At 38.9% G+C, this 27,393-nt stretch overlaps 1 protein-coding gene across 3 annotated transcripts in view; it reads left to right on the top strand.

The window, feature by feature from the left end:
• Nucleotides 1-27,393, top strand: part of MET (MET proto-oncogene, receptor tyrosine kinase) — a 128,025-nt gene that overhangs the window by 74,791 nt on the left and 25,841 nt on the right. For all 3 annotated transcript variants that reach the window (XM_067746801.1, XM_067746802.1, XM_067746803.1), the window contains exons 4-12: nt 4,947-5,081; nt 6,086-6,259; nt 11,326-11,486; nt 13,457-13,559; nt 13,671-13,807; nt 14,485-14,646; nt 15,412-15,511; nt 19,246-19,464; nt 26,485-26,631. In XM_067746801.1, the coding sequence (XP_067602902.1) occupies nt 4,947-5,081; nt 6,086-6,259; nt 11,326-11,486; nt 13,457-13,559; nt 13,671-13,807; nt 14,485-14,646; nt 15,412-15,511; nt 19,246-19,464; nt 26,485-26,631 (1,338 nt within the window). The remainder of the gene's footprint in view (nt 1-4,946; nt 5,082-6,085; nt 6,260-11,325; nt 11,487-13,456; nt 13,560-13,670; nt 13,808-14,484; nt 14,647-15,411; nt 15,512-19,245; nt 19,465-26,484; nt 26,632-27,393) is intronic.

A 27,393-nucleotide genomic window follows, 5' to 3' on the forward strand; every position in this document is an offset into this window, starting at 1 on the left:
CATTGCAAAAGGCATCAGAAACCATACCTTGAAAATGCAAACCAAACTCTTGAAGGTTATCTAAATGTCTGAAGCATTAAAAAAAAACCATCCCTTCATCAAGGCTTACGTAGGCTTATTATTTCAGTCTATTCATATGTTTAAGCAATAGATATGCCTTTTGGACCTACTATGTGCCAGATCTGTACTAGAAACTAGAGAGAAAGCAGACTCATTTCCTGGATCTGTAAGTTCACATCCAGTTATAACCCAGTTTGTTTATTAATGGTGTCATCTCCTTCACTTACATTTTTTTTTCCCTCTCTCAATTCACTGGGGAACGTGCTGCATCTCCCACTCTGCTTCTCCTAGTGAGAATCCATTTTTGTTTCTTCTACCCCTCCCCCACCTCCAGCCTCTCTAGATCTCTGTTTTACAAAAGTCCAGTCTGACCATGATGTATGTTCTTCAGAGAACTGGTTGGGAGGCTGAGCAGGTGATGCCCAAGTGTCAGTCTCAGGCAGGAGGAATGGATGGAAGGCTGTGAACCTTCAGAAGTAAACTTGTCTTTTACTTAATTTAAGGAAACATTTTGCAGATAAATACAAACCAAAACCACAATGAAGTACCACTTCACACCTACTAGGATGGCTATAATCAAGAAAACAGAAAATAACAAATGTCAGTAAGGATGTGAAGAAATTGGAACACTCATACATTGCTGATGGGAATGTAGAATTATGCATCCCATATGGAAAATGGTCTGGCGGTTCCTCAAAAGGTTAAACATAGAGTTACCGTTAAGACCCAACAATTCCACTCCTAGGTATATATCCAACAGAAGTGAAAATATATATTCTCACCAGAAGTTAGACTTGGATGTTCCTAGCAGCATTATTCACAGTAGCCAAAAAGTAGAAACAACCCAATGTCCATCAACTGATAAATGGATAAATAAAATATAGTATATTCATACAAAGGAATATTATTTGGCAATAAAAAGGAATGACGTACTGATACATACTCTAACATGGATGAACCTTGAAAACATTAAGTGAAAGAAGCCAGTTACAAAAGACCACATATTGTAGGGTTCCATTTACATGAAATGTCCAGAATAGGAAAATCTGGGGAGATAGAAAGTAGATTAGTGGTTGCCAGGAACTGGAGGGTATGACGGGCTAGGGTGGATGATGGCTAAGGGGTGTGGGGTTTCTGAGGTAATGAAAATATTCCAAAATTAGTTGTGAAGATGGTTGCACAAATCTGTGAATATGCTAAAAACCACTGAATTGTCTACTTTAAAAAAATGAGGAGAAAAACCACGTATCTCACGTTATGTGAGAAACAATATCTCATGTTAAATTGTATTCATCCTTCCTAAAGAAAATTAAATTCTATAACAGTTTAATCAAAAGTAGAACTCTGGGGCTTCCCTGGTGGCGCAGTGGTTGAGTGTCCACCTGCCAATGCAGGGGACACGGGTTGGTGCCCCGGTCTGGGAAGATCCCACATGCCACGGAGTGGCTGGGCCCGTGAGCCAGGGCCGCTGAGCCTGCGCATCCGGAGCCTGTGCTCCGCAACGGGAGAGGCTACAACAGTGAGAGGCCCGTGTAATGCAAAAAATAAAAATAAAAAATAGAACTCTGTCTGTGGGGTGAAGAGGTCTGGCCTTTATGTATTTATAGATATATTACATAGAATTACTTTGTTCAGGGTCATGAATTTAGGGCCCTAGCCACAAGGTTTTATTTTATTTTTACATATATTTCTTCCCCTGTCCTCCCCCAGGTAATTTGAGATCATAGCCACCACAGTCAAGTAAATTCAGATTCCTCCCTACTCCCTCACCCTAGTCTTGTATTTTCAAGAACATTAAAGAAAATGGTTTTGAGAACTAAACACTAAAGATTAGTTGTCACAGTAGAAACTCAAAAGATAGTTGCCAGTCTTCTATTTCTTGCTCATTGTCCTAAGACTGCCAGGTGATTTATCATAAGAATTAAATTTAAATGCTGGATTCTGTTCTGTCCTTAGAAATATCTCCATGACAACCAAAAGGAACTCCTAACTTCTTGCAAACATTGCTTCGGGAGTATTTTGAGAGTTAAAGTGGTTACCCACTCATTTAGAATTCTGGCAATAAGAGAAAGTGAGGAATTAATGATAGAAACAATAGCAATAGGTATCCCTCCAGAGAAAGGGCTAATGATCAACTAAAAATGTATCTGCATCTGTGATATGACCTCTGCTTGAAACTCCAAGCAGTCGTCTCACTTTTCCACACAGCCTTCCTGTCTTCTCTGGTTCATTCCTTTTTCTATAACAAGCCACACTTATCCTAGCTCATGATCAAAAGTTGAGCTTGCCAGCTGTACTAATAACATTTCCTCTGTGCCGTCAAAAACTAGTTAGATGTGGAGTCTTTCTCCTTAGGCACACTTAACTTGTGCAGCCAAGATTACTGAAACAAGGAGTATTTGGCAAGGCAAATATATTGTGAAATTTGTTTTAACGCTTTGACTCATAAGTGGCTCTTGGGAGCTCAGAGTTGAAGTTTTTTATTGGTATTTACTCTGGTGCTCCAAGAGTAGATCAGTTGAGTGTTTAAAAAGAGGTCAAGCAAACAGATTCTGGCATGAGATAAAGCTCCTTGGAAACCTGACTCTTGTACTTTCTAGCTGAGATTCTCTGTCATCTTTTCTTTATGGAAAACAATAGTACCTACCCTGTAGGATTATTGTGAGGAGTAAATAAAATACCCATTTAAAGGCTCAGTTACCATCATATATGGTGTTCTTCAGACAAAAAGTCTTAACTGGTAATGCACCAAATCAATCTATCCAAGTTCCAGAGGTGCAAAGAGCTCCTTTATGAAAAGAGTAATGTTAATCCTTTCTGGGAAATGAATATTTGGATGGGCTTAAGATAGTTGATAAAGTCAAAGATGATGACCTATTAATTAAGAAGGGATTTCTTATTATAGATAGGGGAAATGATGTTAAAGAGAGCAAGAAGATAGGAGACAAAACAGTAGGAGGAGGTGACTGTTATGTAGCAGGTCTGAATAGAATGGAAGGTATAAGAGAGACAGAAACAAAATGCAAATACCTATAGGCAGGTTCAGAGGGATGAATGATCTCCAGTGAAGTAGAAAGCACAGAATGAGGCAGAGAACAGAGTCAGGTTATTAAGAGAGGCTGGTGTATTGTTTTGGTTTTTACTTGTGTGTGAGAAAATGAAATTTTTTTTCACCTTTTCAGTTTGAAGTGATTGACAACAATCAGGGAAATATGAAAAAATTGGGGGGCAGGGAGGAGTGAGGGGTAGGAAAAACAAAAGGTGGTGAGCACCAGAAGTACGTCAAGATAGAAAAATTGGTTAACTGAAATCTGGATAACTTGGGACAGAAGTTTGGTGTTCTGATAGTCTGCTTGTAACCAGCACCCAAAGGGAGGTAGGACTGGTAATTGAACTTCTTTTTACTTCCTTACAAAAGTCACAAATAACTATTTGGCCCTAAATTTAGGAATAACAGTAGTTTCCATCCTTTCCCATTCTGACCAAATGACCTTCGATCCGTCACTTAACTTCTGTGCAAATATAGCCACCCTGCTTAATGGAGTTGTTTTGAAAGTGTTGAGTGTTTGGGATAGAACAAATGTTAGAAAAAAAATGTCATGGTGTTTAATTTTTATAGTTCTGTGTGAGCGTGGTTGGTTTCTCTATCAACAGTCCACTCTCTGGGAGCAAATTAGGGACTTTGGGAATCTTCCCAAATTGTTTCAGGCAACTTGACTCCTTTATTATACTGAAGAAAAAATTTACTACTGGTTCCCCAAAACATTTGTATGTTGTGTGTTTGTTAGAGTACTACGCAGTTCATTCCCGTTTTATGGATAAGAAAGCTGAGGTAGAAGGAGTAGTTATTTATTATTTAATCCTAATCTCACAGCTGCCCACATTTGTCCCATGATTTCAAACACATGGCAAATAAACGCACTTTCAGTGAAATGTAAAAGGGTATTTGGATGTCAGGCAATTTCACAAAGTCAATTCCAAGCCCAGAGCTATGCTCAGCCTCCTGTACCCTCCTGTAGATACAACCTTATGCCCTATTTAAGAATGAGAGTCCCTCTGAGTGCTCCTAAACTCTCCTATAGTCTGAGTGTTCATCTCAGATAGTCATCTGATTTTATACCTGGACTTCATTATTACTGGGTTCTAGCAGCTGGGCAGATGGAAATTATATAACTGAGAACCATCCCAAATTAGAAATACCTAACAGCAAGAATCACACCAGTCATCAAACCTCATTTCCAAGGCATTGTTAAAACCATCAGGCCTTATTGTAACACCAGGCCAAGAAGCAGAACTTTAGTTATAATCAAAGTAAAAAAGTATGATGGGACAATGGTCTGTAAGAAATGACAGCACACCATTTCTAAGTTAGCTGAGGGCCTATTTTGACCTCAAAAGATCTATACATATGGCTTAAGAATAGCAAAGCTGGAACCAAATCCAGGTCTCCAGACTTCCCATTCACTACCCTTTCCATTACATCAAGGGAAGCTGCTCAGTGGGGTGAGTCAGGAGACTACATTAAAAAATAATCCAGTATCCTTGTAGCATAAAGGAGGTCTTCTGTGCTTGGCTCTTCCGGTTCCCAATACAATCATGAGGATTTGTCTGCATGTGCTGGCTGATTGACTGGAAGATCTCCTTCCCTAGAAATCATTAAAAGATAATAGGCAAAACTCTGTCTTGGGGGTGCAGATGAATTGTCTTCAAGGCAGGAGATTAGAAGGTGTCTTATTGATTTACAGTGAGATGAACTGTTGGGCCTATAGTTCAAACACCCATGAGCTCGTCTAATCTGGTATTACCATTATCGTCCACATTTTCCCCTGACAGTATATTTAAACTGAGCTTATTGGACTAAGGGTGCTTTCTGGTTTGTTCCTCAGGTTGTGGTTTCTCGATCAGGATCATTAACCCCACACGTGAATTTTCTCCTGGATTCCCACCCTGTGTCTCCTGAAGCAATTGTGGAGAACCCGCTAAACCAAAATGGCTATACACTCGTTGTCACTGGGAAGAAGGTAAGCCCTGTTCCCCAGGGAGGTTCCATGAATGTGGTTCCTCCTCAGTGGATATTTACAGCCAGTGTCATCTGGTCCTTTTTAACTTCTCTCTTCGTCTGAATTCGCCTCTCTTCTATCAAGTTCTTTCCTGAGTATTCCAGAGATCTTCTGAAATCAAGTTAAATTTTTACTCGGGGAAGATTGGACCTATGTTAGGTCCTCTTCATGAAGTGAACTTCTCCTTTTGTCCTCTATTTCTCAATGAGAAGAACAAACACGCAGAATGAGAATTACAGCCCTAAGGGCAGAACTCTAGTGCGCGCAGATAAACCCTGAAGTGTACCTTGGAATCTGACACTGGCCAGTAATCCCTTTTCTCTGAGAGGAGGTGCATTTTGATGCCAGAATGATATGTAAACTTACTTAGAATTTCCCGGGGGTTCAAGTGTGTTTTCCAGCAGCTTAATTTATACTCTTGAGGGATAAATTGGGAGATTGGGATTGACATATACACACTACTATATATAAAATAGAAAATAAAGACCTATATAGCATGGGAACTCTACTCAATACTCTGTAATGACCTATATGGGAAAAGAATCAAACAAAGGGTGGATATATGTGTATGTATAACTGATTCACTTTGCTGTACAGCAGAAACTAACACAACATTGTAAGTCAACTATACGCCAATAAAAATTTTTTAATAAAATAATAAAAATAAAATCATCTCAGACAGAGCAAAATGTCCCAATAAATAGGACCTCTAATATTGCATGGTAATGCTTGTGTTCACTGGACAGTAATGGTAACTTTTATCACATATGCACCAACAGTGGAAGGAAGGAAGAAATTTGTTTTTTTTATTTTAATCACGTAAGCATTATTACGATTAGCACACATAGGTGCTATCCCTGTCAGACTCTGTAAAATTATATTTATATGTGTCTTCGATGTATTTAGTTTTTATTAAGCAAACAAAAAAACCTTCTGGAAGCTCTTTCCATCACTTGTCTTCACAGATCACCAAGATCCCGCTGAATGGCTTGGGCTGTGAACATTTCCAGTCCTGCAGTCAGTGCCTCTCCGCCCCTTCCTTTGTGCAGTGTGGCTGGTGCCATGATAAATGTGTGCGATTGGAGGAATGCCCTGGTGGAACATGGACTCAAGAGACCTGTCTGCCTACAATCTACAAGGTAGAAGTCTCTGTCAGCTGTCATGTGTGTTTTTTGGAAATCATAAATCCCATTGGTGGAAAAATTCAAAAATTAATGTATTCATTTAACTGTGAGCCATCAGCCCAAGCACCATCTCCCTCCACGTTTTTCTTTTTCTTTTTCGCCGCAACACGTGGCACGTGGGATATTAGTTCCCTGACCACGGAGCAAACCCACGCCCCCTGCATTGGAAGCACAGAGTCTTAACCACTGGACCACCAGGGAAATCCTACCCCCCAGGTTTTTCCTTTAGAGTGGTGTTTGGGCACATGCCCCTAGGCCCTGCACTTGAAGTGCTTGCTTCACACTCTCCTTGGGCAGTTGCTCTCCCTTAGTGCTATGTGAATAAAAGAGTGGTGGCTAGAGAGCAATACTGCTCTCCATTTCCTCACACTGGGAGCTGTTCCCTTCTGGCCTGCCCATTCTCTGATTCCTCACCAGCTGCTTTATCTACCAGGTGCCCATGCATGAGCCTTCATCACACACGGGGATCCACTCATGGCATAATCCAGAACCCTAACCTGGACCGTGCAAGCTAGAGATCCCAGCCATGCTGGAGCAGGCAAAACAGGAGGTTTCGTTCTGTCTGACACATAGATGATGGCTGTCTCATCACTGATGAGTCTAGAGGTTACCTCTCAGGGCAAGGTGGGAAGCAAGTGGATGGTGGACAAATGGGTGACTGTGTGCCTTCTCTCAAAGTTCCTGGAAGAGAAGTAAAAGCACAGCTGATGACTACAGTAACCTCTATACTCTGTAAGCCAATTCATTATTTAATCCATTCCAAAAACATTTATTGAGTGCATACCACACAGCTGACACTCTTCTAGACAATGGGGAGATACAGTCCCAGACAAGACAGAAGTGCCTCCTGCTCTTAGAGAACTGAGCTTCTAGAAGTGGACTTCAGCCATGACGTTGTAGCCACACTCTCTAACTCTCTGTTGCCTTATTTACTTAAGCATGTGTTTGGCACTATGAAAATCTCCATGGCAATTTTTTTAAATTTTTTTCTTGATCCAGACACATTTTGCTTGAAGCTACTTCCCTGGTGAGGACCCAGTGTATATTTTCTCTGCCTGCATGTGGAACAGTTGGACTTAGTACTAAGTGGTTCCTGTGAAAGATTCAAGTTAAAGGTCTTGGTCGGTCGCTTGGTTCAAGCCCAAGTAAACAAAGTGTACGAGTCAGAACAGGAACCACCCCCAAGAGCATGGCTGTTTTCATTTAGCTACGGTTTGGGGAAAGATTTGTACCGGGTGACTGGGTTTTAAACCAAATCATTGTATGTTAGGTGTTACACAGTTATTAATACTTAGCTTGATCAGCTCGAGAATAAACTAGGAGATATTAAGAAAACAAATTTAAATCTATACTGTATTATTTATGTACTTTTTGTGTGTTTAATATGCTTTTAAAACCACATGCAGTTTTATACGTTTTAAAACACGTAGCCGTGGCAATTTGAGACACCAGACCTCTGAATCCAGCTATTCCATGAAAGAGATATGGGGAGTGTGTGTGTGTGTGTGTGTGTGTGTGTGTGTGTGTGTGCAACTAAATCACAATTTCATTTCAAAAACAGCCAAGCTGATGTTTTAAATAAAGAGCATGTTAAGAACTTGTACAAATGAAACATTTAATTTTGACCCATGTACCTCCTTTTATTAGTAATGAAAGCTATATTAAAATGGTTAAAAACAGTGAATATTTTAGAATTTTCTAGAACCAGAGAATCTCCCATAATATTTGAATCCCACCCCAACCCCACACCTTCCCTAACTCCAGCACTCTAGCTGGAAATTTTTAAAAGGTTGGACTGCATCCTGCGCGATTCACTGAGGCTTGGGTGCTACAGTTAGAAAAAACGTAATGCAGCTGAGTCCATAAATCCCTTTCGGTTCATAGTTGTTAGGAAGATTTCATGCTGCACTAGAGCATGACATTTAGCATTCTTACTGCAAAAAATAAGACAGATTATTCATCTTTTTCTTATCTGTCTTAAACGCTGCAGGCACAAAACCCAGCTAATGTGTAGAGTTTCACTTTCCAATAAATGTTAAGTCAACCTGCTTTTCAAGGTACATCATGTTCAGTGGCTGAAATTCTTTGCAGTTCCACATATGAAATATTTCAGGATTGCAAGCCCATTATTTTGTTTCAAACATGTTATCTGATCTTGTACTTAGAGAGCAATGAAAAATGCTTCAGAAAAGGAAGAGCACTTTCCAATATATTCTGAATTTATTAGGATAAAACTGTCATTCTTGTAGGATTAGAGTTCAGTCCCAGTGAGACAATAAAACAGTTTATTAATTGATCAGAAGACTCAGATAAGAAGCAACAGTGATATCTAATGAGGGACCTGAGATATCTTATCTCACGCCTGCAATATACTGCCACCAATATATTTGTGACATTTACTGAAGAGACAAATTTTAATTTTCCAAAGTTTTTGGTGGTAGTGGTGTTGTTTTAACTTTCTCATGTATATCCTAATGGGTTTTGAAAATATGATCATTTAAATCATTTTCACCTGTGAAAGGACAGTAGCTACTTTTGTGGCTAGCTCTACCATATCCAGACACAGCCTCTGTGGTTTTATGCCGGACACTCATTTCCTTCTCACAGAGTTTCTCTACCCTCAGGATAACTCAGAGTTTGCCAGCGCATTGTTGGTTCTGTCCAAGGGTGTGTAGTCCAAGACTGCATCCTTCCTTTTCCCCTGGAAGAGTGAACGTTACCCCATAAGCTAAGGCAGAAAAGCTCAGATGCCCCCCTCTAATATTTCAGCCAGGAGAGGAAAGCTAAGTAGAGCTGGCTTTTCAAATCCTGATGATCTAGCAGAGGTTTTATAGTATCTCTTTCTGTTGCCAGCACACCAACCAAACAACTCTCCGTGTCTTTCTGAAATCATCACCCAATCGCTTTGCCTTATATATAGAAAGTGATGATGAATGTGGAGTGACAGACTTCAATTTTTACATAGAAAGGGGGGAATCCAGACAGGGGGATCAGGCCAACATCAGCCTTGGGCTCTTTTCAGTGGGCAAGACTCCTCATTAAAAGAGGAAACAGCAGCTGTGTGACTGCCTCAGGCTGAAGAGAGTCCTGGAGGGTTAGATGTCTTTTTTTCCTCCTCCTGGATTTCTAACATAATAATAAACAGATATTTTTTTTCTAGCAGTTCTCATTTGGCTAGACAGGGGCGAAGTAAGTTTTCATGAAAGGCACAACTGTGTAATGGATTTCATGGGTAAAATAGCTATTGTAAGGGCATTAAGCTAAGACTTTTGAAGGGGTTTGGCAACAAGGGTGTGACTTTGGTTTGTGGTCATTTACTTGGGAGGGAAGGGAATGTTTGCAAATTTGTATTTTGCTAAAAGCTCTTCTAAATTGTAAAAGAATCACTTTTACACTTTCACTAACTTGTCTTTAGCAGATACCTTTACTGGCTTTTGAGTTGCCTCTGTAGCGGTGCTGTGTTTTCCCACCATTGTACTTTACAGCACAATTTACAATATGTCCCCCCAAAAGAGCATTTCCTTTCTCAATTGTCACAAAGCTGCTGCTGAGGAGAAGCTTATTTTTAACACAGAAACTTGTTTTGTTTTAATAGTTTTAGCCTAAGAATAGTTGTTGTATAGACTTCATAAGAGCCTAATGCTATCTTATATCACAGTTGCCAAATTTTCATTAATGAATTCAAGTTTTACTTTTTTTTTTTTGGGGTGTGTTGGGTCTTCGTTGCTGTGTGCGGGCTTTCTGTAGTTGCCGCGAGCAGGGCTACTCTTTGTTGGGGTGCGCGGACTTCTCACTGCAGTGGCTTCTCTTGTTGCGGAGCACGGGCTCTAGGCGCGTGGGCTTCAGTAATTGTGGCGCATGGGCTCAGTAGTTGTGGCTCACGGGCTCTAGAGCGCAGGCTCAGCAGTTGTGCAGCACGGGCTTAGTTGCTCTGCAGCATGTGGGATCTTCCCGGACCAGGGCTCGAACCCGTGTCCCCTGCATTGGCAGGCGGATTCTTTAACCACTGCGCCACCAAGGAGGCCCAGGTTTTACTTTTAATACACCAAAGATGAGCCTGCAATAATAAAAGGAAGCTATTACTTATTTAATACTGAGCCTGAGGAAAAAAAGTCAGTCCTAGAAATGAGATGTACGGTGATGCCAAGGGAGATAATTAGAAACATTGCTACAATACAGATCTCATGTGGGGCTCTCCAATTCTGTTTTTATGTACTTCTAATAGAAATAATATATTGAATATATTAAATATTACATCATTTAGTTTGTCAACTAACCAGCTGGTATATATCAAATAGTGACCATATTTAAAGAAAAAATAAAAGTGACAGATTAGTAATAAATGTGAATTAAGTATAAAGGAATGGGTTCACTTATTCATTTGTTGATACCTGGCCTGCAGTAGATGATTTATAGTGAGTGAATGAATGAATGGCAGATATGTATTGAATATCATATATGTGGTTGATATTACGATAGCTGATAAATGCAGCTATGAAAACACTGGGTGCAGAAAGAGGTATTTTTACTGTGTGACTTTCTCCTCTGGGTGGGGAATACCATAGCAACATGAATGTAGCACACACCCACCTGGCATACAGACCAAGGCATATATTAGGGCTTGGCTTCTAGGGCCTGTAAAGGAGTTTTGATCAGAGTTCAATCTGAAGGCCCATGAAGGGGTTATAAGCATGTAAAAGTCTAGGCCCAAAGTGTTTCTATGCCCAAGAGGTCCCTTCATCCCCACCCAGGCTGAATCTGCTCTCCTTCCCATCTCTGGATCTCCTGAAAACAGCTTGCTTCATCAGCCTGTCAGATAGTTTTAATGTTTGTTCCAGATTCTCTGAAATTTGTGACCCTTTTTCCTATAGTGAAAATTCATTTTTTTTTAGATAATGGGAGAAGGGAAGGATTTCAAACTCTTTGAGTATACATATTTTGTTTGTTTGTTTCTTTGTTTTCCACACCTATGAAAGATAATAATATACTGGGTTTTTTTAAGTTCTATATTGTCCTCATAGGTTTTCCCAACTAGTGCCCCCCTTGAAGGAGGGACAACGCTGACCATATGTGGCTGGGACTTTGGATTCAAGAGGAATAATAAATTTGACTTGAAGAAAACCAAAGTTCTCCTTGGAAATGAGAGCTGCACCTTGACCTTAAGTGAGAGCACGATAAACATGTAAGGACATGAAATCGCTTAGCCAGGGTGTGCTTGGAAAACGGGTTTTGTCTTTGAATGAATCTTGTAAAACTCTCCCCAAATGTCTATCTCTTGAGTTAAAAAGGGTCTTGGCCCATCACTCCCCTTGAGGATTTGTTTTGTTTTTAAAACTGTTTACTCACCAGGATTACGGAAGAAGAAAGGTGACATTACTCAGGTGAAGAAAAGAAGAATCTAGCATCTGGGAGTTTTTCAAGTATTTTTGTAACAACTCTTGAGAAATTGAGTAGATTTGAAAGAATAGCACTGTTTGGGGTCGTTCCATCTTTAAAGTCTTCAAATAAAGAGAGTCTCAAACAGCTTTTTCTATAAAAATCAGAAACCACTCAATATGGACCCTCTCTTCTAAATTCACTTTCTAAACCTCAGAAATGTAATGAAGCAGCTGAATCACACTTTTGAGACTTGTTGTTTATGATAAGTTTAAATTTATATTTACCTGATATTTATTGGCACTGTAATGGAGGGAGTGTATCTCATATAACAATTCCCAAATCTTGGGAAATAGCAATGTTATCCCTATTTTACAAAGATGTTCAGAAAGGTGGAGTGTAGATTAGCAGAGGTAATCCAGAGGGTAAGAGCTGAACAGGCCTTCAAACTCAGCTCTCATGATTCAAGACCTGTTCCTGTTCTACTGTATTCTACATGTAACTGCTATAAGATCTGAATCCCATAATGAACAGAGAACCCAGAAATTTTTAGTTATGTAGTAACAACAACCAAACATTTAAAGTTTTATAGTTGAACCTATTCTTTCAAGTGGTTATTTTATACCTAGTAGAATTCCTTTCAGGGTTATACAAAGATCTAAATCTACTCATTTTACAGAGGCCAAAACATCAAATAATGTCACACTTGTTTAGCTTAATGGCAAAACAAATTCATTCTAGAAATCCCCCTTGTAAGTTCTTGCTCATTGCATTGTAAATTAGAACCTGTAAAAGTGAAACATAATTCATCCTCTTTTGTTTGCAGGGCAGAAATAGAGACACAGATGTAGAGAACAAATGTATGGACACCAAGCGGGGGAAAGTGGCAGGGGAGGTGGTGGTGGTGGGATGAATTGGGAGATTGGGATTGACATGTATACACTAATATGTATAAAATGGATAACTAATAAGAACCTGCTATATAAAAAAATAAATTTTTTTAAAAAAGTTATTTAATAAAACAAATTATATTTATACTTTTTAGGATTATAATAAGATTACTAATTCAAAAATAATTCTGTGGAAAGCCTATCACAATTTCATCATTTTTTAAGTAACTTAAATAAACACGTGTAACCCAGAAATGTATCTTTTTTTTTTTTTTTTTTTTTTTGCGGTACGCGGGCCTCTCACTGTTGTGTCCTCTCCCGTTGTGGAGCACAGGCCCCAGACACGCAGGCTCAGCAGCCACGGCCTACGGGCCCAGCCGCTCCGCAGCATGTGGGATCTTCCCAGACCGGGGCACGAACCCGTGTCCCCTGCATCGGCAGGCGGACTCTCAACCACTGCACCACCAGGGAAGCCCGAAATGTATCTTTTGACATAATTTAAAGAAGAGATTCTGCTTAGTTGTAATCAGCCCATTGTTTCATATGCTGTTGAAGCACCATCTCTCCATCTTAAGTATGCCAAACATTATGCCTATAATTGTATATTATTATATTATAATGAACTTTTCAATTGGTGAGGTCTGCATTGATGAGGTTTAACATTTCCTGTTTTGTCTGTATGAATAATACGAGACAGTCAGTATAAAGTTTAGCATAATAGTACAGAAACAGAATTATGCAATTTTCAATTCTAATGCTTACCTGTAAACTCTGCTTGCTATTTAGAGTAGTCAGCTCACTGTTTAGAGATAATGGCCCATAATATAAAACAGCCAACCCAGAAAATGCCTTTGGATTTATAATATATAAAACTTTGTTTTTGCAGGTTGAAATGCACAGTTGGTCCTGCAATGAATGAACATTTCAATATGTCCATAGTTATTTCAAACAGTCGAGGGACCGTACATTATAGTACATTTTCCTATGTGGTAAGTCTAGGCATTAATTTTCTCATGAACTAGGATATTTAATTATTACTTAATCTACTTAGAGTTATAAAATTAACAAGTTATTTTGTTTTGTTTCTATCTCTCATTCAGGATCCTATAATAACAAGTATTTCTCCAAGTTATGGTCCTAAAACTGGTGGCACTTTACTTACATTAACTGGAAAGCACCTAAACAGTGGAAATTCTAGACACATTTCAATTGGTGGAAAAACATGTACTTTAAAAAGGTGTTGTAGTTTATTTTTTGTTGCATCAGTCAGGACGGATTAATATGTATACCTAACAAATCAAGAAAAGATTGTTCTTCTTTTGTGACGAAAAATCAAGATGTTTATTATTTACTCTCCATCTTACAAAACTTTCTCCTTCCCAAATCCATCTACTCCTTTTTGCTGATTTTTCTACCCTTCCCTTATGGTTTATTAATTCCACTTTTAAGTTTTGTCTTCCCATCCACCTTCTTTATTGTTATGCTTAGTATCCCACCTATGCTATAAGCTGTGAGATTCTGGTAATTGACAATAAACTAAGATAAACATTTCCATCAAGATTTACAGTTAGGTCAGATCACTTTGGGGAGGTGAGAAGCATGAGGGAGATTGGATTAGGAAGTTATGTTTCTGCTTCTTAGATTTAGGAGAGCTCAGTTTAATCAAGTGCCAAAAGGATACTTTAAAATTGCTTAAAATCCCAAATATTTCTAAGTCAAGGATGACCTAAGTTTGGGATCCAGTCAATTGTAAATTGACTACAATTTCTAGATTAGAAAGAGTTTTTTTCTAGACCACATCAGAAAATTCCCACTTAGGAGCCACTGACTGATACCCTTTTGATTTATGTATATAATTCTAATATATGTGTGTCTCTAATAGCAAAGGTCCATTTTCTTAATTTTTTTGTTCAGTGTTTCAGATAGTATTCTCGAATGTTATACCCCAGCCCAAAGCACTCCAACTGAGTTTCCTATTAAATTGAAAATTGACTTAGCCAACCGAGAGATGAACAGCTTCATTTACCGGGAAGACCCCATTGTCTATGAAATACATCCCACCAAATCTTTTATTAGGTAAGTAAAAGCTTCTGATGGGTATAAGAAAATAATGAACATGAGTATGACTGGCTGTCAAATAGTCAAAAGGAAGACAGTTTTATCTCTGGATTTGATACTGTTGCATTTTTTTTGAAGGCTACCTTTCCAATTCGGGAGTGAAAACTACATTCAGGCTCTGAGTACAATTTGACCTTATCAGTGCTAGTTCAAGCCATTTTATCCTATTCTAAATAAATTTCATTAAAACAGTTTAGCTGGACATCATAGTTTGGATATTTATGCACTTATATTATGTACATTTTAATTCTATACTAACCTTAGTGCCTAAAAGTGGAATCACCTTTTTCTCTTCATTCTTCAGTGTATTTTTGCCCTGCCTACTTTACACACAGCTTTTCCCTATACCAGACTCCCTCTGAATCAATATCTCATTGGACCCAATTCAGTCTGCCTTGTTTCTGTTAATTCTATCAGTCTAGCAACAACAGTTAAGTTCATTTTTCCTTTGTATTTTTTTCAGACAGGAAAAAATATTTCTTTTGCATATTTTGTGAATAAAAAGACAAATACATTTCTTCAGCTTATGAAATATGAACTTTTAAAACATTTTCAAGTTAAATAAGTTATTGCCAAAGAAAAACTACCACTGAACTTTCATTTGACTTTGGCTGTGGCTATAACTTGCAGTCAGTACGTGTGATTTAATTTAATTTCTCTCTTAAAATACTTGATAGAGAAAGAACCTCTCAATATTGCTATTTTCCTATTTTATTTTGCCAGTGGTGGGAGCACAATAACAGGTGTTGGAAAAAACCTGAATTCAGTTAGTATCCTGAGGATGGTAATAAATGTGCACGAAGCAGGAAGGAACTTTACAGTGGTAAGTCCTCTGAGTGATAGTTGTGCTTAGAGCTCAGCATCTCTGCTTCTGCCACCAGCTTTCAGGGTAGCAGAGACATTTCAGTTTTGCCTTTAATGTTTGCTAGTTATCTTCCTTGCAGCATGGGTCAAATAGTATTTTTTATACAACAACTAAAATTATCTAGTCTCAGGCTAACATTATAAAACACACACACACACACACACACACACACACACATAATATTTAGACACAAATAATGATTATCAACTTGAGGCAGTGTTTTTTTTTTTTTTTTTTTTGCGGTATGCGGGCCTCTCACTGTTGTGGCCTCTCCCGCTGCGGAGCACAGGCTCCGGGTGCGCAGGCTCAGCAGCCATGGCTCACGGGCCCAGCCGCCCCGCGGCATGTGGGATCTTCCCAGACCGGAGCACGAACCCGCGTCCCCTGCATCGGCAGGCGGACTCTCAACCACTGCGCCACCAGGGAAGCCCGAGGCAGTGTTTTTTAAAGACAGTCAGTACAAGGGCAAACCACGTCATTCCCTGTCTTAGTCAGTTCAGGCTGCTATAACAAAAATACCATAGACTGGGTGGCTTACACAACAAACATTTATTTCTCACAGTTCTGAAGGCTGGTAAGTCCAAGACCAGGGTGCCAGCAGATCTGGCTGTCTGGGGAGGGCCTGCTTCCTGGTTTGCAGATGATTATCTTCTCATTGTATCCCCACATGGAGGTGAAAGAAAGAGGCAGCAAGATCTCTTGTGTCTTTTCTTATGAGGGCACTAACTCCATCATGAGAACTTCACTCTCATGACCTACTTACCTCCCAAAGGCCCCATCTCCAAATACAGTCACACTGGGGATTAGGCTTCCAACATATGAATTTGGGGAGGATGCAGTCATTCAGGCCATTGCATTTCCCTATCCCCCCTTTTTTAATGTCCCATAGAACATCAACCCTTTTGCTCTAATAAAACCCTTGGGTAAAGCCTCTAATCTTGCCACAGCATCCTTGTCTTCCTAAGTGGTACAGTGTTTTCTTACACATCCCTGCTTCTTACCATTTCTCTTGTGCCTTGGTTAGCATGTTATCAAATAATGAGAAAGACCATTAGAATATTTATGTCCTAGATTGTGTATGTTGTTTGGTATTTCTCCACCTTTTTTCTTTTATTTGCAAGGTCAATCACAATTTAACTGAATTCCTCCTTAAAAGTGATTGACCTATTTTGTGCTCTAACAATTTTGGGACATCACATTAAAATGGTAGTTTTACTTCAGACCTTAGGAAGGTTGGAGTTATTTACAAAGATTTCATATTTTTGTTGTTTTTCTTTGATATAAAATATCCATAATCTAGTTGGACTTGTACACGCAACTTAGAATGAAAGTTCTAAGTGCCCCCTCTCAAGCAGGGGCTTAACTGGGGAGGCAATAGATTGAATTACAGCACTTCCTTTTAGATTCCCATCCAATATTTTGTGAAGGCTAAGACCACAGTGTGCTTTAATTACAAAAACCAATTTGGGGCTAAAAATGTCAAGCCAAATCACCAAACAATAAGGTCATCTCAAATGAGATTTTTCTTGACCTTCTCAATCAGCCACATTGCATCACCTCTAAAGAGTATTATTAGATTTTTATAATATTTCTGAGAGATTGTACTCCAGGGAGTCACCGTATGAAGTAGAGAGCTTTGAAACCAATCCCTGCACATGGCCACAAACAAAGTTAGAATACCGCCGCTATTAATTTAAACGACATCGGTTCTCCACAGCCAGGCATAGCAATTTTTCATTAACCTATAAAAATAACAGTAACCCTCTTTGGTGTTGGCATGTGACTTTTTAAAGTAGAAATCTGAGAACTTACTAGTTTATCTAATTCACACCGAGCCTGTGTTATTGAAATAATGGCTAAGTTTTCTTCCTTCTTCCTCACCAGCATTATGATGACATATGGCATCATTCATTCATTTGTAATCAAATAGTTATTAAAACCTCCTAGATGTGCCAAGGAAGATTCAAACAATGGTAGAAGATTTAAATCTTATCTGTTTACATATCTGGAAATGTAAACTTCTCTTATTTTAGCCACAAACATATTAGTACAATAGAACAATGCATTCAAATTGGACAGGAATGAAAAATTCAGTGGGTCTATTTGACTATTGTTTGTGAAAAACCTCTTAAAGAGACGTGTGTTCCTTCCATGTTCCCTGCTTCTTATAGAATTTGAAACTGACCATGATGAATTGAACCCATTCATTATTTAACAGAGAAAAACTCTTGGTCAGGTTTGACTTAGATATACCAATCCAGCCACAATAATTTTTAAGCCTAACGAACTCAAATATTTTAAAATAAAAATACTAATCACCTTCTTAACAAAATGCATATTAATTTGTTAATATGCATTATGTCCCAGAAGCCAGCAGTTTATTGTATAGTTTTCAAATTTCTTGTTACATAGAGAATTACCGTAATAGCGGTAAAATTGTTCATTTCCTTTTTTTCAAGATGATAGAATAAATAGCTTTTAGCATTATAATATGGATTTGATACAAAACTAAGTAATATTTTATTCATATTATATCTATTTATCAGTTTTCTTTATCTGCTTATAGCACATATTTTTTAATGTAGGATAATTTTTTTAATTATTTTTAAAAGAAAATATCAAATATCCAATTTTGTTTGTGCTTTTTATGTATATCCTGAGTCCTTTTTCTATTGTGGGCATAAGTAATTGTTTTATCTCCAACTCTACTTGTCAAAGAAAAGGAAATATGAGGGATGTTGTTGCTTGTTTGTCTTTTCCTTGGGGGAAAAAATGCAAACATTTAACCTTAAATGTGCCACTTTGTGTTGGTGGTTTAGTCTAAGCACAATCAAGAGGAAACCACATTTTCCAAACTTCTATAAATCAGAATTACAAAGAGGAAGATTTGAAATGAGAGATGAAAGGGCATGAAATAATAATAACAGAGCCTTTGTAAAATAGCATAGGAAAAGATTTATCAGTAGAGAATACAAAGTGAGCGAGAAGCCATCCAGTGTGGGAGTTATGTGAATTTTAGGGTCAGTGGCCTAGGATTTATGTTCCCTGCTTTGCCACTCAGAGCTGTGTGACCTGGTCTGATGACATCAGCTTGCAAAGCTCAGTTTCTTCATCTGTAATTATGTGTGTAATCGTAGCACCTACCTCATAGGATTATTGTGAGAATTAAATGAGACCAACCTGTACTAAAGTATTTTGCACAGGACCTGGCACTCAGTAATTGATAGCTTAAAACACACTAATAAGGTGACCTGTATACACTACCAAATGTAAAATAGATAGCTCGTGGGAAGCTGCTGCATAGCACAGAGAGATCAGCTCGATGCTTTGTGATCACCTAGAGGGATGGGATAGGGAGGGTAGGAGGGAGGCTCAAAAGGGAGGGGATATGGGGATATATGTATACATATAGCTGATTCACTTTGTTATAAAGCAGAAACTAACTCACCATTGTAGAGCAATTATACTCCAATAAAGATGTTAAAAAAAAAAAAAAAAAAGACCGTGTTGTTTAGAGAATCACATCTGTCATGTTTCCAGAAATGTGTTCTTCAACATTAGGAAGTTAAACGGAGATTTTTTTCAAAATTGTACATTTTCAATTGATTGTCTGAAACAGTGAAATGTGAAAGTTGCTATTGATGTTGTCAAGCTATGTTCTGTTTACAGTGGATAATTGTGTTTTACTATAGGCATGTCAGCATCGCTCTAATTTGGAGATAATCTGCTGTACAACTCCTTCACTACAACAGCTGAACCTACAACTCCCCCTGAAAACCAAAGCCTTTTTCATGTTAGATGGGATCCATTCCAAATACTTTGATCTCATTTATGTACATAATCCTGTGTTTAAGCCTTTTGAAAAGCCAGTGATGATCTCAATAGGCAGTAAAAATGTACTGGAAATTAAGGTAAGAAATGCTTAAAATCATCTCTCAAATCATCAACTTGCACCTAATTGACTTCATAGCTATGTGAATAAAATTGTACTTGGTCATTATCTTCTACTACATCGGCAAATATCTAAGCTCTGAGAAACAAATCTTTTTGACATAAGACTAAAAGGTGTGTATAATCACGAACTGCTTTTTAATGAAGCATTTAAAAACTCTTTCTTGTGTATATATTAAAAAGTAGTAAATGTGAGACACAAATCCATTAAAGTTGCCTATGATGTATTATTCTGCCAACGTTATATATTTCCCTGGACACCTAAATGTGCTCATTATAAGATAAAAGGTAAGAGTCATGAAAGTAAACGCATCAATTGTAGTTCTGTACTTCCTTCTAATTTGGAATTTTGTATCTGGGTGTGGTTATCTCTAAGCTGATTTATAAATGGAGCTGGATTTCCTCTACCTCAGAAATATATTAGCTTCTAAATATAATTTGATTGGACAATAGCAAATCATGTTTTCTAACCCAGCCTGTTGCAAACAAAGAATGCTAAAACCCAGAGAGGTTAAGTGGTTTGACAAGTGATCAAATCGTGGCAAAACAAAGACTAGAATACAACTCTTTTATGTTGCTTCAGTCACTTTTACTTCAAATAGTAATAAAAGAGGCAAAATGATCAAAACTTTAATTATCTGTAGCCCCAGTCTCTAGAAACAACAAAATATTTATGCTTCAACATGATGTTTTAGGCATGCAGGATTTTCCCCCTGAAAGATAGCCTGAATGCAAATATGAACAAACACAAAGTAATACGATAGTCCTTGTTTAGATGTAATATAAATTCCCAAAGACCATCTCCATCTAAGTAAGAATATGTTTCTACTAAAATTTTTCTGCTTTTTCAACAAGATTTTATCTACAGCCAAACCCATGCACACGTTCGTACTCATACAAGTTTACTAACTTCGCAACTGTGTTTTGTACAATAATTAAGCAAGCCCAGCGTGAAATTAAATGGAAGCCTGCTTCAACGAACAGCATGTTTACCATAGCAGAGTTCTTTCATCTGCTTCTTTAATTAGTTTTAGAAAGGGAGAAAGAGCTTTTATCACTTCTTTTTTTTTCCAATAAAATTAATCTAGTGTGACCTTTTGCTTTCAACAATTACTGTGTTTGCCATTTGAAAGATTCCATTTGATTTTTCTTGATGAAAACAAAGGTTTATTTGCAAATATTTTTACACCCAGATAAACTCTATTTTTCTGTTCCTGTATCTATGATGGAAGGATTAGAGAAGAATGGTTCTTTATCTACCCTTTCAAGCAGTCTTATATGGAGGAGAAAACTCCTTTTTCTGTAAATTACATACCCATTATTCAATGTCCTACAAAATTGTTGGACCAAGAAAAGTATGATTTGACATAATCCTCAGCCTTTCAATGCTGTTCCCAACCTGGCCCAAGAGGCCTCTGGAAACAGACACAAGAGACTTTCTTTTCTTGCCTATATACAGAATGATTCTTTTCTCTAACAAGGGTCTAGCACCTGTCATGTCACAGAGTGGCAATCTGGGGAAAAAAGGAACAGTTTGGGGGGACTATTTTGGTGTCATGATTCAGTCTTCTCCCATATTCCATTTTACATATGTGTAAGAGGAAATCTAGTATAAGAGAATCTTTGTGTGATAGCAATTTAACCCTTTATCAGTTTCTAAAGTTGATCACATTAAAACCTCTGCCTCTCTGAGGGCAGAAACAAAGAAACATAAAGCAAGAGAAAAGAAAAGAAAAAGCCTCTTCTGGACAAGCAGTGAACTGTTTTTTATCAAAAGAAAGGGTGTCATTTTATTTCATGTTGTGCTTGTTCAATTACCATTCAAAACATGAATGTGAAGTATGTTTGCGTTCCGTCAGTGAAAACACTATGGAGAGAATTGTGTTTAGAGTGAGATTTGCTTCTTGTTGCCAGGAAGAGTTCGTGCTCCTCAAGCAGCCATGCATACAAGAATTCCTTGGCTAAAAAGAGACTGCGATAGTTTCCAGCCCTAGTTGTGAGAATTGGCTTAGTCAATAGTTGGTGTAATGATTACACCATGGCCAAGAGGGTCAGCCAAGTTTGGATCAAGAGAACGTAATAGAGATCGGGGATCAGTCATTCCTCAGGACGAATCAGAAACCCAATTAATGTGGGAGGTAGTTTATATCCAAGGCTTAGGCACCAGCTGTGGACAGTGGCCATCAGAAGTAGACATCTCGGGACTTCCCTGGTGGCGCAGTGGTTAAGAACCTGCCTGCCAATGCAGAGGACACGGGTTCGAGCCCTGGTCCGGGAAGATCCCACATTCCACAGAGCAATTAAGCCTGTGCACCACAACTACTGAGGCTGCGCTCTAGAGCCCGCGAGCCACAACTACTGAAGCCCCTGCGCCTAGAGCCCGCGAGCCACAACTACTGAAGCCCCTGCGCCTAGAGCCCATGCTCCACAACAAGAGAAGCCACCGCAATGAGAAGCCCACGCACCCCACAAAGAGTAGCCCCCCTCACCGCAACTAGAGAAAAGCCTGTGCACAGCAACGAAGACCCAATGCCACCAAAAGTAAAAAATAAACAAATCTATGGAAAAAAAAAGAAGTAGACATCTCTTTAGGAGTACACATTAAGGTACGGTGTTCATGTCAACAACAGCTCACATTTGTGTGGAATTTTAGTTAACACAGTACTTTGACATATATTGTTTCATTTGAGACTCATGTGGACTTGAGAGGTTGGGAGGTCAGTGATAATCATCCCCATTTGTAGATAAGTAAACAGATGTTTAGAAAGATTAGGTAATTTGTTTTGGGTCATCTAGGGAGCAAACAGCATAACTAGGGCTCACACTCAAATTTCTTGATTCCAAATTTGGTCTTCTTTCCACTACATTACAAAGGCTTTCATATTAACTTTCATTTCATGAATACCAAAATACCTTTCATAATAGAGAAATTTTCTATCATATGGTATATGGATAGCTGTACAATCCTTTAAGTGAAATAGCTCTAAACTCTAAAAATATCTAAAAGTCAATTCTGTTGAAAGAAGCCCTGAATTTTTTCCTAATTATCTTATATGACTCTTTGTTCATGATCATATTTTATGGAAACTAGAGAAGCACAGTATTTAATGCTGGAACTAGGACTGCCTGACACTGCCCTGGGGCTTCATCTTATTCTGGAGCATATAGATATACATGGTAATAGAGATGCTTCAGAAGTCCAGTTTGGAGAAGTTGGCTAAAACAGGAAAAGCAGCAGGAAGATCATCTAAGTCAGGGAACAGGGGCTCAGGCTACGATACTAGGAGCATAAGATCGAAGGTTGAGAGCTCAGCTAGAGGCCTGTGTCAGTTTCTGGGCATCAGAAGGATCTAGAAGGGACAGTAGTTCTGAGCTAACTCAGTCTACCTGCTGCCCAGAGCCAGCTAGAGTTTTGTCTTCCTCCCACTTCTGACTAAGATACCTGCAATTGTAGGCCCAAACCCATTCACAACCACCGTGAGGCCAGTTCTGTCTCCAGACAGGGTAGAAATGAAGGGCTGTTTTCTTAGAGGTCATTTGGTCCAGTGTCAAGACCTATTCTTATTGATGGTGCTCATAAACTAGTACAGTTGACCCTTGAACAACACAGGTTTGAACTGTGCAGGTCCACTATACGCAGATTTTTTTCAATAAATACATACTATAGTCCTATGTGATCCATGGTTGGTTGAATCTGTGGTTACAGAACCTCAGATACAGAGGGCTGACTGTGAAGTTATACGTGGAATTTCAACTACACGGGGGTCAGTGCCCCTAACCCCCCACGTTATTCAGGGGTCAACTGTATTTCCCTGTGCTACACACTTTAATATGCATTCTGTGGGGAAAAAATCCCATATTCCAGGGCACATAGACAGCACCTGTGGTTTCCCAGTGCCCCAAGTAGCCAATGAAGAAACCAATTTAATTTTGGTTCATCCAGCTTTCCTCAAAAGACCTGGGAACTTTTTTCCCCAAATGCCTGTTAATGTCCTGTGGAGTTAGTTTTAAAGCTTTCTGTGATGGTTCTTTGGCCTAGTTCCCAAGCTGAGGGGGCTCATATCCTCTGGATAAAGTGGAAATGTCCCTCCACCACCACCCCACCTCACTGACTTTCTATTGCCAGCCTCCCTGGACCGTGGCCTGGCTGAGTCCTGCTACCATCCCCTCCATGGCCTTAACTGACTTGCCCAGACTCAACATTGTGGCCCCCTGGAGTCATGAAAACTTGCAAGACCCTGCCTGTTATAATGCTATTTTTCAAATCCTACCCACTTCCACTCCTATCTGCTCTGCTCTGTAACCAGCTCAGACATGGGTTCCCAGGCCTGAGTCCTAGATAGAAACACGTCATACCTGGCCAGAGTTCAGAGGAAATGGACAAGGGACATCCTGATATGACAGAGGAGTAACAGTTTTTCACTTTAGAAATATATTCATTTAAACATTACAGTGAGGGGAAGAAACTCTTACTCATCTTTATATTATAGAGTTTTGTCTAACACACAGTAGTAGATGGTAAGTAGATTTGTATTAAATGGAATTGATTTGCTTCACGACCAAGTCCCTTCTTGAACCTTAGTTCTCAATGTGTAAAGCAGGAATGACCATAATACCTACCTCAGGGAAGTGTCTTTGCAGGATAAAATGAGATAATTATAACTCTAAATTGCTCTATGGGTGTAGGGGATTAAAGACCAGAAAGCTCCTTTTATTTTGCTTCATTTAAAAACCTATGTATTACTGTTTTAATGACTGAAGAACTAATCCAATTTTGTAAATATGTTCTACTATTTAATAATAGCTAATATTAAATAATAAAAAGTAAATAATAAAATTTCTAAACATAAACATTTTTTTCCACAGCTCGATAAAGCTATGTTTATTTTAAATGACAAAAACCAGCCTATACCTTTTTTTTTTTCCTGATTTGGTCCCCTCTGTTATATAGTAGTGGGCTTCCAGTATCAGCTTTTTGATATCTTGGATTGTAAATTTTGTAACTAATCACTATTCAGGGCTTCCCTGGTGGTGCAGTGGTTAAGAATCCGCCTGCCAAGGCAGGGGACACGGGTTCGAGCCCTGGACCGGGAAGATCCCACATGCCGCGGAGCAACAAAGCCTGTGCGCCACAACTACCGAAGCCTGCGTGCCTAGAGCCCGTGCTCCACAACAAGAGGAGCCACCGCAATGAGAAGCACGTGCACTGCAACTAAGAGTATCCCCCGCTCGTTGCAACTAGAGAAAGCCCTCGCGCAGCAACAAAGACCCGACGCAGCCAAAAATAAATAAATAAGATAAATTTTAAAAAAATAAAATAATCACTATACATATAAAGCTGATATTAATTTCTTATGTAAGTCACTAATTATTATGCCTTTCTTAGTAGGCACAAATGAAAAGGGGTTTCGTTGTTCAGCTTTGTGACCTGTTTTTGTTTTAGATAAGCTTTTATGCAACATCCTAGGGAGCCCTGAGCCTAAAAGAAGGAGTATTGGAAATGTAAACGCAGTATGTTCATCCCTTCCCCCAGCCTTCATCATTATCTAAGCAAGCAAGATACATTTTAGTCATTCCCTCATAAATCAAGCCCTCCAGCTCTTTAATCTCTTTCCTTTGTCATTCCCTGAATTTCCTCCAGTATGTGAGCCAATGCCTTAGCCCTCCTCAGTCCTAACCAACAAGTTGTCATTTGAAGCCCCAAGGTGACTTATTAGATTTATGTGCTTCTACGTTGACTTGCCCTGTGGGGCTGACCTGGTTCAATGGAGTACACATACTGCCTCTAGAAATATCGTAAGGATAGACTTTGTCTATATCCATTTTTTTTTAACTCCAAATTCATGTTAGAAAGAAGTATTTTCTTCCAGCTTCTTTTCCGAGAATAATATTTGACCTAGCAATGTATCGAGATCCATATGAGACAATGTATGTAAAACTAGTTTGCCAAGTGTTAAAGGTCATGTAAAACAAAGTGGGAAACAAAGGAGCAGTACTGTATTTGTTACTGGCTGCTCTTTGTCCCTAAGAAAAATGCTAATAAGTTTTGATATCTCTCTCCCCTCAAAATAATGACTTTTTAATAAATAACGATACTTGGACTTCCCTGGTGGTGCAGTGGCTAAGAATCTGCCTGCCAATGCAGGGGACGCAGGTTCAAGCCCTGGTTCGGGAAGATCCCACATGCCGTGGAGCAACTAAGCCCGTGCGCCACAAGTACAGAGCCTGCGCTCTAGAACCCGCGAGCCACAACTACTGAAAACCGTTCACCTAGAGCCCGTGCTCTGCAACAAGAGAAGCCACCGCAGTGAGAAGCCCGCCCACCGCAACAAAGAAGAGCCCCCCTCGCCGCAACTAGAGAAAGCCCACGTGCAGCAACGAAGACCCAATGCCAAAAAATAAATAATAAAAATAAAATAAATAAATTTTTAAAATAATAAATAAATAGCCATACTCATTAAGTCTTCATATGAGAAATTGTGCCACTTTTTTACCAAGGCTAATTATTGGTTTCTTCAACAAAACAGTGATATTTTAAATACCTAATGGTGACTTCAATTAACTAAATATGTCAAATTGAACAATGTTTTTAACGCCTTCATGTAACTATATAATTGTTCAAAATAATGTAATCATGGGCTTCCCTGGTGGCGCAGTGGTTGAGCGTCCGCCTGCCGATGCAGGAGACGCGGGTTCGTGCCCCGGTCCGGGAAGATGCTGCATTCCGCGGAGCGGCTGGGCCCGTGAGCCATGGCCGCTGAGCCTGCGAGTTCGGAGCCTGTGCTCCGCAACGGTAGAGGCCACAACAGTGAGAGGCCCGCGTACCTCAAAAAAAAAAAAAAAAATGCGTGTCAGAAAATCATGTGCCTTGGTAAACAACATGACCTGTGTTTGCAGTATATTTATATTCCTTCACAATTGTTTGCATTCCTGCAAAACTGTGAAGTGTTAACAAGCTCCTTTTTCTTTTTCTCTTCCAGGGAAACGATATTGACCCTGAAGCAGTTAAAGGTGAAGTGTTAAAAGTTGGAAATAAGAGCTGTGAGAATATACAGTCACTTTCTGAAGCCGTTTTATGTACGGTCCCCAATGACCTGCTGAAATTGAACAGCGAACTAAATATAGAGGTGGGATTCCTGCTTTCCTCTCATGATGTAAATAAAGATGCCAGCATAATCATGTCACTTGCAGGCTTGACATAAATCATTAAAGTTCATTTGTCTGTTGGCTTTAGCTCATCATCTCAGCCTTGCTTCTTAGTTGTTATTTTAGAAATAGTGAGGTTTTTGTTGCACTGTCTCCTTCCCAAGCTTCAAAGGGTAGACCTCAAAAGTCCTTACTGGACACGCTCCTCTCCATCATGCCACGTTCTTGCCGAAATTTTCTGTAATTCTCAGGAGGGATAAGGACACATTCAATAGGGCCCTTTCCCCACCTCTCACCACTCCAAGAGGCCAGAGCCAACAAACTACTGCCCGCTACGGTGATCTCAAATGCAGAGACCCATAAGTAAAAGAATATGTATGCACTGGATGAAGTAAAATAAGAATTAAACTATTTTATAGTAACTTCTTTCATGTAAACAGCTAAATCATATAACTGGAAACCGGAGTGAGTGATTTTTTTTTCATTCTTTTTTTTTTTAACAGCTTTATTGAGATTAATTCACATACCATACAGTTTATACATTTAAAGTATACAGTTCAATGGTTTTAGGTATATAACATTATTTTTTAAATTATGGTAAAATACATATAAAATTTGCCATTTCAATCATTTTTTAGTGTACAACTCAGTGGCATTAATTACATTCACAGTGTTGTGCAACCATCACCACTGTCGAATTCCAAAACTTTTTCATCACCCTAAACAGAACCTCTGGAACCATT

The sequence above is a fragment of the Pseudorca crassidens genome, chromosome 8, assembly GCF_039906515.1.
Source record: "Pseudorca crassidens isolate mPseCra1 chromosome 8, mPseCra1.hap1, whole genome shotgun sequence".
In the NCBI taxonomy this organism is placed as follows: domain Eukaryota; kingdom Metazoa; phylum Chordata; class Mammalia; order Artiodactyla; family Delphinidae; genus Pseudorca; species Pseudorca crassidens.